Consider the following 12,693-nt stretch of genomic DNA (forward strand, 5'->3'; position numbering starts at 1 on the left):
ACTTGTACCGGATCGTTCAAGGTGCCAGCGAGACCATTGGGGAATTCAACATCCGGTTCAATAACGAAAAGGTGGCAGTACGAGAGTGTGACGTGCCAACAGTAGTGGAAGCATTAAGAAGGGGCTTACACCACGAGTCAGACCTATATAAGCAGCTGACTATGCACCCTTGTCATAGCATTGAAGCGGTGCAAGAAAAGGCAGCATCTGCAATTAGACTGGAAGAAGACATACTAGCTAGAGCCAGCATACCAAGCACGCCAAGCGTATCCAGCATGTCGGCCCTAGAGAAGTCAAGCAGAAAGTAGTCCACCGGAAAGAAGGAGGAGAGATATAGGCCATATGGTAGGGGAGTCAACAGAATCGACAACAGAGAGAATCAGCAACTCCCTAGGCTGGCAGAATATGGATTAACAAATGGCGTCTGAGGAATCCTGAAAGCACTCAAAGAGATGGGAGATGGAGTAAGGTGGCCTAGGCCACCAGTAGAAGGACAATCATGGCGAAAAGACAGCAAGAAAAAGTGCGAGTTCCATCATGACATCGGACATACCACGGAAGATTGCTACACTCTACGCAGGAAGATCAGGCGCCTATACGAGCAGGGGGAGCTGAGCCACCTACTATCACGTGGGGGCAAGCAGCAGGACAAGTTGGGATCTGCAAAGTCTGCAGCACCACCTGCATGCACCAAGATAATAAACATGATAATAAGCGGCTTAGACCTAAGCGGATTAATATATTCGGCAGCCAAGAGACGTGCTACTGAAAATAAGGGAGACAGACCAGAGACCTCCTGCAGAGTTTCCTATTGCGATCTGCCTGCTATCGCCTTCGACGAGGAAGATATACACGACAGCCAGGAACACCATGACGCACTTATCATAACATTGTCAATGGTCAACTGCACGGTTAGAAAGGTTCTGGTAGATACTGATAGCTCAGTCAATCTAATCATGCTGAAAACCATAGAAAACATGGGGTTCAGCGAGAAAGACTTGCAGAAGAAGACCATCCCACTGGTGGGGTTTAGTGGAGAAACAACTAACTCATTGGGAGAGATCATGATTCCAACCTATGCAGGAGGAATTAATAAACAGGTGAGATACTTGTTCATAGATGGACCATTTACCTACAATGTTATTCTCGGAAGACCATGGTTGCATCTAATGAAGGCAGTCCCCTCAACGTATCATCAATGTGTGAAGTTTCCCACGCCCTGGGGAATAGAAAAAATACGAGGAGATCAGGAGGAAGCCAAAGGCTGCTACAAAAAGGCATTGAAGTGAACAGCCAGTCCTCCAGCATAGCAATTACAGAAGCAGCGCGTCCAGGACGAGTATATTGAGCCCCCAACCGAGGAGCTAGATCAAATCAACCTGGACAAGCTGCACCCAGAAAGAACTGTACTAATAGGGGCAGGATGCACGGGCGATCTCAGGCAACACCTAATTGAATTTTTGCAAATCAATATGGATTATTTCGCATTGTCCAATGATGACATGATAGGAATAGACCCATCTATCATAACACACAAGCTCAGCGTAGACCCAGGATGCAAGTTCATCCAGCAGAGACGAAGAAAATTTGCAGCTGAAAGAAATAAAGTGATCAATCAAGAAGTGGATAGCCTGCTAGCAGCAAACAAGATAAGAGAGGTAAAGTATCTAGAATGGCTATCAAATGTGCTAGTAGTGCCCAAGAAGAATGGAAAGTGGAGAGTATGTGTGGACTTCACCGACCTCAACAAGGCGTGTCTAAAAGACCCCTTCCCACTACCACACATTGACGCAATGGTAGATGCGACAGCTGGACACGAGATGTTAACATTCTTGGACACCTGGAGTTGTTACAACCAAATCAAAATGGATCCAGCAGATCAAGAAAAGACAGCATTCTTGTCTGAAAGAGGGATATACTGCTACAATGTTATGCACTTTGGCTTGAAGAATGCGGGGTCTACGTATCATAGACTGGTCAACCGGATGTTGAAAGAGCAAATAGGAAAAACCATGGAGGTATACATTGACGATATGGTGGTAAAATCGGAGAAGGCCAAGGGTCACCCGCAAAGATCATCGCGGAACCTTCAAAGACGCTCGAGAGAATACAAAATGAAGCTGAACCCTTCCAAATGTACCTTTGGAGTTTCATCCGGAAAATTCTTGGGCTACATTGTAACTCAAAGGGGAATAGAAGCCAGCACGGAGCAGATTAAGGCAGTGTTACAACTAGAGTCACCAGAAAAGCCAAAAGATGTACAACGGCTAGCAGGCAAGGTAGCAGCCTTGAGCAGGTTCATCTCGAGATCCTCGAGACAGATGCGGTTTCTACGACATATTAAGGAAGAGCCAGAGATTCGAGTGGACCGTAGAGCATGAGCAAGCATTCAGGGAGCTGAAACACTACCTCAGCACCCCGCCATTACTATCAAAGCCAGAACAGGGAGAACCACTGTTCCTTTATCTAGCCGTCACAGAGGTAGCAGTAAGCGCGGTCCTAGTCAGGGAGCAGGACAAGGAGCAACGGCCAGTCTACTACGTAAGCAAGTCTCTGCTGCCGACAGAGACCAGTTACACATCCCTCGAAAAACTGGTACTTGCACTTGTAATTGCATCTTACAAACTGCGCCCTTACTTTGAGTCCAATACCATACATGTTGTGACTAACTACCCGCTAAAATCTATAAAGAGAAAGCCTGAGTTGTCAGGCAAAATGTCAAAATGGACCTTACACCTTAGTGGGTACGACATTAGGTATGACCCAAGAATAGCGATAAAGTCGCGGGCATTGGCAAATTTTGTTTCAGACTTCAGCCCAGCTATCCAAAATCTGGCAGATAAAGAAATCTTAACCCTCAAAGGGGATAGGGATGTAGAAGTCTGGCAGATGCATATTAACGGTGCCTCCAATCAAAGGGGGGCAGGACTAGGTCTAATCCTGCGATCTCCACATGGATATCTGATAGCACACGCAATGCGTTGTGAATTTAAGGTAACTAACAATGAAACAGAATACGAAACCTTGATACTAGGAATGCAGCTAGCTCTAGAGTTGGAAGTCAGAAACCTGTAGGTATTCAGCGACTCCTTACTTATAGCCAACCATGTGAATTATGAATATGTAGCCAGGGATTCAAAGATGAAAGCCTACCTGAAAGTAGCGAAGGAGCTTAAGCAGAAATTCAGAGATTGCAAGCTCAAACAGGTCCCTAGAGAATAGAATGTGGAGGCTGATGCCCTAGCAATCCCGGGGGACACCTTCAAGCCAACAGAGGTGGCCAGCATCCTCATCGTACATGTATTGGAGCCGTCAATCCAAAAAGAAGAGGAAGCAAATAAGGGAGAACTAGAAGATCAGCAAGATGGAGCGACAGTTCCGACAAGCACAGATGACCAGTCAGCTAACTAGGATTGGCATACGCCTTACCTAGATTGGTTGAGGCACGACAAGCTGCCAGATGACAAAAAGGAGGTAAGGGGTTTTAAAATGAAAGCCTCCAGATTCACACTGATTGACAATGTGCTTTTTAGAAAGTCACTGGCAGGATCCTACTTACGGTGCCTGGATAAACAAGAAGCACAGACCGTGTTGCATGCCCTCCACAGTGGAGAATGTGGAAACCATGCAGGGGGCAGGAATATGTCAAATAAAGCCCTCAAGCAACGCTATTTCTGGCCTACAATGAGGGCAGACTCAGCAGAATACGCTCGAAAATGTGATGCCTGCCAGCGGTCAGCGCCAATTATCCATCAGCCAGCAGAACCTTTGTAGCCTATTATTTCCCCTTGGCCATTCATGATGGGGAAAGGACATCGTGGGCCCTCTTTCCAAAGCCCCAAGAAATAGACTATGGATGCTAGCAATGACAGACTATTTTTCAAAATGGATAGAGGCAGAAGCATTCACAAAGGTAAAAGATAAGCAAGTCATTTCTTTTATCAAACATAATATCATCTACAGGTTTGGTATCCCATCTTAAATCATATGTGACAACGGATCACAATTCGTGTCAAATGTGTAGGAAATCTATATCTCATTACTAAACATATTCTTATATGTTTCAAATTTATTTAGTCATAAAATAAATTATAAATCTTATGCATGCAAACTAAAATAAATAAGTAAAGAAATCATTTTCTCACCATATGAATTTCGGTCAAATGGGCACCAACAAGATCTCCTTCTTGTTAGTTCTTGAGCTTTCCAATATTGGATGAACATACATGACCTCAAAATAGAAGCCCTCCAATTAGTAGCACCCAAGACTATCCCTTAAACCCACAAACTAATATGTACTAGATATTTATATTGTGGTTTACCTTAAAATTGATTACTAATACTCATATATTACATTGATAATTTTAGTAATCTTTTGAACAAATTTGAATCAAAAATTCATCCTTTTTGATGAAGATCAAAGAGAGAATAATTCATGAACTTTTGCATGTGTTTTGAATGGTAGAGTGTGAATAAATGAGCAACAAAAATGAGAACAAAAGTCCTCCTATTTTATGCATGCAACCGTGTAAGGCCACAAGAATAGGCCAAAAAGGAATCTCCTTTATGCTTTTTCTCTTATCAAAATATGTAGGTGTGTAAGGCTACATTATGTAGGTGTTATTATTTAAACATTATCACATAAAATAATATCACCCACTAACACCTTCCACCACCCAATATTTCGGTCCATTTATGTAAAATGGACTACCATTTTTATTTTTGTCAATTTTGTCATTTGTCACACAATATGTCTCATGTATTATGTTACATGTTATTAATTAATTTAATGCATATTTATCACATAAATATCATTTTATAAATTAATTAAATTACATTCAACAAATTGACTAGTGATACTTGATCATATAAATAAAATGGGTCATTTAATTATAATCCACAAGATCTTGTAATTATATTGAACCATTCATTCTTATCTCTATTGTTTCTCAAACAATAATCAATTTTAGTAATAAAGCCTTTTAATTACTAAAATGAATCTTATTTAATCCCATTATAATAAGATATAAATATTCTCTCTCACAAATTGAATTGTTCAATTTTAAGGAATTAATTAATCTATATCGGTATACCAATTAAGGGAATCGTCCTTTAGGTGTGACCTCAAGGGATCAATCGATCACCACCGTCGCACGACGAAAGAATGTCAAACTCTAGCCAACCAATCATTACCGATATGTGTGGACCAGTTGACTATATATGTAATGTATCATCCCTTTCGTATTCTTGGTATGAGATTTAATAATGATATTTAAATCATGTGATCGCACTATTGTTGAGGACACATTTCCCAACAATCTCCCACTTATCCTCGACAAGTGTGCGTCACCAATTCTCTTGTCCTATTACTATCTCCCACTCAATGCAAGGTGTCTTTCGGGTCGTACTTGCAAGTGATCATATCGAGAGTGGTTTCCTCGATCTGGAGAATAACTGATTGACCGAAATTTATCCACCATGGATACCTTCCGAGCGTGGCCACGCATTTCCAGTTCATTACTCCTCGAGTGGCCCTGAGATATTGTTTTAACCCTGACAAGGGGGTGGACAATTCCTATCGCACTTATTCCCTTCGACTAGCCACAGCCATCATAACCCAAAATATGCCCATTTGACCCCATTTACGAAGGTCGTAGTAACACAAATCAAAGTTAATCTGAAACTGTGCCATCTTAGGCGAACAGTCTTTAGTTAAAAGAATCGACTCATTAGAATACTATAGTAGATCTCGCCACGACCAGGCTTTATAAATTTGCCAGAACTCTATAAGCGGTCACTGCCCGACAAAGTGTTCCTAATAGTCTGCCTATGTGATCGACTAGTCATCTCACATAACTCTATGGCACTTGAACTTGCCATCAATCGCATCACACTCTAGTCACTTCGAGACGTCACCTCATACAAGTGACTATGGGCGAATACCATGCTAATCCGTGTTCACTTTAACGGGGTTCAATGTTGTCTCTACAACCCGTTTGGATGTAACAAAGTATAATAAAAGAGTTTTAAAGTAAAACTCGAACGACAAATGCGATTATTACATATGAATAGTCAATGCCTGATTACTATTTCATGTTCTATAATCTAATTTTATCTTGTATGTAGTTGTTCATTTCAATTTAATTGAAATGACATGATTCATCATGTTTAGCCTATGAGAAGGCTTTGGTTAGTAGGTTTTATCAACTTCTTGTACCTTACTCAACCTTACTACATACTCGTTTTCCTTTGTAATGTATACATTTGCATCAGAAAACTTTCTGAGTACGTGTCGAGATCCAATCAAGACATAGGCCCTCTAGCCTAAGAATAGCTCCCACTGTTTTCACAGTGTGCGGGACTCATTCTCTTGCAAATCTCATGATTGCAAGTGTACTCAATTTCCGTTATAAATATCTCTTATTGTTCTTTATTGCCTAGAACGATTCTAGAAAATCTACTTCTTAATTAACATAGCCACAATGGTATCTTAACCATCCTAATGTGTTTTGATTATGGTTTTGTCGGAAACCATGCGCAATCTCAATTGTCAATTATCACTTGTGTAACACTCTTACACAAAATTGCATCATAAACACTTTGCTTTACGTCCTTAATGCTTCTGCAAGCACTTAAGGGTAATCTTTATGGCTTACTTGGTAAAGATTACTTAAATTCGATTTTGAAACAATTCATCATACTCAAAGCATATGAAGTGTTATACATCATTACTTATTTAATTGATCCGGCAGCGGAAGCAAATGGAATCAATCAAATATGTTTAACTTAATTGAACAAGTCATGAATCTTATCAACATAAGACTTCTTCTTGACGCTAATATCATGTGGATTTATCTTCATAAATCCGGATATTAAAGATGTGTTAGAGTAACTCCAAGTGTCTTAAATCATTCTCGATGATCAATATGTCATTCACATATAAGACTAATTAAAATTTCCGTAACTCCCACTAAACTTCATGCATAAACACAACTTCTCGACTTATCGAGAAATGTTTTATCACATGATCAAAAATGTTGATTCCAACTCATTGATGTCCTACTTAAGACCCTCTCTTAAGTTTCACATTATCTTAGGATTGCAAGAATCTTCAAAACTCAAGACATGTATTGAATACATTTCTTCTAATTGAAGAAGTGAGTTTTAGATTCACTCGCTATGTATTTCATAGTAATGAAACACAATCCCTAAGAAGATCCAAATAGAGTTAAGCATTTCAACTGGTTCAAAAACCTTTGCAACCAATCAAACCTTGAAATCTCTCTTTATTAGTGCAAAACCCTTTGTCACTAATCAAGCCCTTTTATTTCGGATTTTCATGGCTCTAAGCCTTGTATTGAGTTGTGACTTAAACACTCTTATGTAAGTCATATGTTTATTACTTTCCAGAAGTAATCAACTTGAATCAAACAATTTCTTTGTAAGTTATAAGCTCTTTACTTTCTTAAAAGTAGCATGAATTCATCATTTTCAACAAATGACGAATTTAACCTCCTAGGTTTTAAAGAAACAACGTCTTACACAAAACGTCTCATGTAGCCAAGAAAGACCAGTTTCTTGCGACACAAAATCTTTGTGGCATTCTTTGTGGCTCTTGAATAATTTCTCCCACTCTGTCTTCTAGAAATAAACTTGTATTTTAGAAAGACAGCTTCACGAGCCGCAAACCCGTCGTTCTCGTGATAATTGAAAGGGAAAAATGAGCATCTGTTTCTTGTGAAAACTTACAAACATGGTACCTTTACCATTTCATATCTCATATGATTCGATTTAGTGGAAAAATAATTTAGACAAAAATGATAAAATCTCCAAAAGGATCAAGTGACTCAAAGTAACTTGATCGAAGTTCAAACCATATTGAATAGCGTTTGAATTCTTATCCAATCACACATTATTCTATAATGCGTGCTAAGAGAGATTAACTTGTGATACTATATCACATTTCCTTTGGCTTATATCAAAGTCTTCACTTTGATAATCCCATCACGACTAAATCGTGCTTCTTTGAACTTTGAACTTCTTCAAAGATTTCTCTATTTACCTTATTAAGTGAACACATTAGTGTCAACCTAAATCGTTGGTAAAAGAAAATGATCAACCTATTTTGGATCAATGATTTACAACCTCGATCTCCTTTTCAACCAAAAGGCACGAGATATCTTGCTTTGAATACAAGATACGCATATACCATTAACAATCTAATGGTTTCAAGAGTACTCTATAACTCTTTGTGTTCATCATTCCAGAATTTAAGGTTTAATCTTGGGTTACCAATTCGAGTCTTGCATCATCTTCATGATATATCATTCTAGTTTGGTTTAGAATATTATCACCTTGATAATGGGCTAGCCATACATCAAATTTTGGTGTATAGGGTCACAAAAGTGAAACCTCTTTTGTATCTTAACAAGTTTGTATTCTTATTTAGAGTTTATGTACTTAATAGTCACAATTAAGTACAACTCCAAACCCGAAAAACTAGATTTAGTACACAATGACTCTATCTCTCGACTTCATTGTTGCTAGTCGTCATATTCTAATCATCCTATGTATCAAACATAATGATGAAAACCACCACCGGTTTCCAATATTGACGAAGTAGTACTAGCAAAATTTTATGTCAATCAAATAAACATTTAAAGAAGAAGGTCTCATTAGATGTCCCACAACTAACTTGTTGATTCTTCAATAATTTGGGGTAGTCTCCTTTCTCGTGTCCAACATTTAAGACAATGGAAACTTATCGGTCGGGATTGATAGGTTTAGTATCGTCATTCTCAACAACTTTACCTTTAACATTACCTTTGTATCAATTCCATTATAATCTTTACTTCTTGAACCTCGTCCTCATCTTAACGGTTTAAGAGAATGCTCCCACTTATTTCAATGAGTCTTTGCTTTGAGAAGCAAAATTGAATTCATGAATATTACTCTTCATTTGTTCGTTTTAGTCTTAAAACTTTCATTGAAGTGGTTGCGTTATTTTGGTCAATTACGAATTCTGACAAATCTAATTACCAAAATAATTTATCGCTTCAAGGTACTTAATTCAATTAAGTATATGAATAACAATCCATTGTAAGTAGATGTGTTAGTTAAGAATCAAAAACCTGTTTGATTAATGAATAACTTTAATCTATACTCTTTACAAGAGATCCTTAGCAATGGTTCTTCCGAGGTCTTTAGAAGAAAATTCAAATTTTGTCTTTAGTTACGATATTTTAATGGAGTTTTGAATCAAAAATCGAAATGATATCGTATATGAATTGTGGTAAAGAAATAGAACAATATAATAACGAAATAATGGAAAACTTAACATTTATCGTTTTATTAATACTTGGAAAAACAAGTATAGCATTTACATAGTGACCTCTACCCAACTATGATAAATGATTCCAAGATCCAAATTCATCTTAACTTGGGCACGGTATGGCGATACATCCCTTATCAATATAACTCGGTGGATTAACTCTTTAATCGATTCTACTTTTAGAACTCTTGGTCGATAAAATTACATTAATATTTATCTTTAGCCCAAAACACATCCGACAAGGGCACGGTGTGGCCGATACATCCCTTATCAAAAACTTTTGTTGAGTTCAACCCAAATTTCGAATAAATGTGTCCATGATCCAAATCCACATCAACTTGGGCACGGTGTGGCCGATACATCCCTTATCAACATGAATTCGGTGGATAGACATTTATCACCCACTTCCCCTACGTAACAAGGTTTGTACCCGGTGTGGCCGAGTGCACTCCCTCACGAAATAGGTTTTCATGGTTTCTACTCTTTGGTAAGGCTATGTCTCACTTGTTTATTTTAGCGAGAGGTCATGTCAATTTATTATCTATCACGTTTTAAGTGAACTAAAGCGGTGAACTGCGATAATTATAATTGACACGGTCGATATACTCGATTAAAAGATGATGCATGTTTTAGTTATGGCGATTTAGCGATGCATGCAACATGTAAATAAAATGCAAAGCATAAATTAAATAAATCCTAGTATGGCCTTCCTAAAATAGAAAATCTAATTAACTATTACATATTCGGAAACCAACTCCATTGGTCCCTTGAACTTCGGTTGTGGCACGCATCTCGAGGTAACACCGTCTTTATGTATCGCCTTCTTGAAGAAATCCGTCTTTGGGAACTCCGAAATGAATAAAATTACATAATAAATTACATAATTTCCTATTATACATTTGTAACTATAATAAAATAAATCTATTAAATTACAAGACGGTGATACGAGATCACAATAAAATTACAACCGAATCGATATTCCCATACATTTCGGGCAATACCAATTAAAAAAACTAAGGCCATACTAAGTAAAAAAATTACATAATTCAAAAATTACATAAAATAAAATTATGAAAATCATAAATAAAATGCAGCATTAAAATATGTATGAACATGTCCAATTTTATGCTAAATCGCCTTTAATTAGCCAATATCGTATATTACTCGGTTTTTACGGATTTGCGTGATTCAACATTTTATAATCACAAAAATTACATAAATTCATATTTATGCACAAGTTAATTACCCTAACTTCTTAGGAATCAAAATTAGTCTCCACTAACTATTTGAGCATAATTAACTCATATTTCTTAATATTGTTCATAAAAGGACTCAAAATTACAATAAAATGCTATAAACTTCAAATAAATCACTAAAATTTCAAATAAATTTGAAATTTGAAATTTAAAATCATGAACATTCTGGAAAAATACCATGACACTCATAATGTTCAAAAACTTAGGTTAAAAATTTCGAAAGTTATCGGGAAAAACAATGTTGCGGTTTATCGGATTTATCAATAAAAATCATAAAAACATGAGAAAAATTATATTCATCAACTTTTCTATTTTATATCTGAAAAAGATAATAAAATGCAACATGTGACGTTTTTTCTTAGTCATGAAGTATGTTTTAGCAATTTTTCACTAGTTAAGTCACTATTTATGCTATTTTTCATCAAAAATCCATAAATCATGCATGAAGACTTCATTATAGCCTATTATTTTACACACATCTTGTAAAATTGCATGTGACAACTTACTAAATTTGTATGACCAGATTCGAAATATTTCTCATATTAACTTATTTTTCATTTAAATCCGATTTTTATCATGAAAAATCCATTTTTCGAGCATAAGAACTCATAAAATTATGAACATTTCCAGATCATCTAAAAATAATATATGTGAAAACATATCCAAAAACCACTGGAAAATTCGAAGTTTAGCTAATTTTCGTCCAAAAATGACATTTTTATCATAAAAATCACATTTTAATGCCAATATTATATAAAATGAACAATAAAATCCATAAATCAACCAAAATATCCTAAATACCTTTTAGGATCAGAAACTTTAACATGCAAAAATTAATTTTGTGATATATCATAATAACACAAATTATACAAGTTTTATATGTTAATCTTTATAACTCGGAAAAACTTTTAACCGATTTGCATGCAAACAACCATGGCTCTTGATACCGATTGTAGGAAATATATAACTCATTACTAAACATATTCTTATATGTTTCAAATTTATTTAGTCATAAAATAAATTACAAATCTTATGCATGCAAACTAAAATAAATAAGTGAAGAAATCATTTTCTCACCATATGAATTTCGGTCAAATGGGCACCAACAAGATCTCCTTCTTGTTAGTTCTTGAGCTTTCCAATATTGGATGAACATACATGACCTCAAAATAGAAGCCCTCCAATTATTAGCACCCAAGACTATCCCTTAAACCCACAAACTAATATGTACTAGATATTTATATTGTGGTTTACCTTAAAATTGATTATTAATACTCATATATTACATTGATAATTTTAGTAATCTTTTGAACAAATTTGAATCAAAAATTCATCCTTTTTGATGAAGATTAAAGAGAGAATAATTCATGAACTTTTGCATGTGTTTTGAATGGTAGAGTGTGAATGAATGAGCAACAAAAATGAGAACAAAAGTCCTCCTATTTTATGCATGCAACCGTGTAAGGCCACAAGAATAGGCAAAAAAGGAATCTTCTTCATGCTTTTTCTCTTATCAAAATATGTAGGTGTGTAAGGCTACATTATGTAGGTGTTATTATTTAAACATTATCACATAAAATAATATCACCCACTAACACCTTCCGCCACCCAATATTTCGGTCCATTTATGTAAAATGGACTACCATTTTATTTTTGTCAATTTTGTCATTTGTCACACAATATGTCTCATGTATTATGTTACATGTTATTAATTAATTTAATGCATATTTATCACATAAATATCATTTTATAAATTAATTAAATTACATTCAACAAATTGACTAGTGATACTTGATCATATAAATAAAATGGGTCATTTAATTATAATCCACAACATCTTGTAATTATATTGAACCATTCATTCTTATCTCTATTGTTTCTCAAACAATAATCAATTTTAGTAATAAAGCCTTTTAATTACTAAAATGAATCTTATTTAATCTCATTATAATAAGATATAAATATTCTCTCTCACAAATTGAATTGTTCAATTTTAAGGAATTAATTAATCTATATCGGTATACCAATTAAGGGAATCGTCCTTTAGGTGTGACCTCAAGGGATCAACTGATCACCACCGTCGCACGACAGTAATGTCAAACTCTA

At 36.0% G+C, this 12,693-nt stretch overlaps 1 protein-coding gene across 1 annotated transcript; it reads left to right on the plus strand.

Annotated features, from left to right (window-relative positions):
• Positions 1–452: 452 nt before the first annotated feature.
• LOC141631412 (uncharacterized) lies at positions 453–1,289 on the plus strand. Its single transcript, XM_074444086.1, has one exon. The coding sequence runs from the start codon at positions 453–455 to the stop codon at positions 1,287–1,289; it is 837 nt and encodes a 278-aa protein (XP_074300187.1).
• The last annotated feature ends 11,404 nt before the right edge of the window (positions 1,290–12,693 follow it).

The sequence above is a fragment of the Silene latifolia genome, chromosome Y (genome assembly GCF_048544455.1).
Source record: "Silene latifolia isolate original U9 population chromosome Y, ASM4854445v1, whole genome shotgun sequence".
Taxonomy (NCBI): domain Eukaryota; kingdom Viridiplantae; phylum Streptophyta; class Magnoliopsida; order Caryophyllales; family Caryophyllaceae; genus Silene; species Silene latifolia.

Excerpts from the sequence above, each read along its gene's own strand:
- LOC141631412 (XM_074444086.1), top strand. The coding sequence starts at position 453 with ATGGGAGATGGAGTAAGGTGGCCTAGGCCACCAGTAGAAGGACAATCA.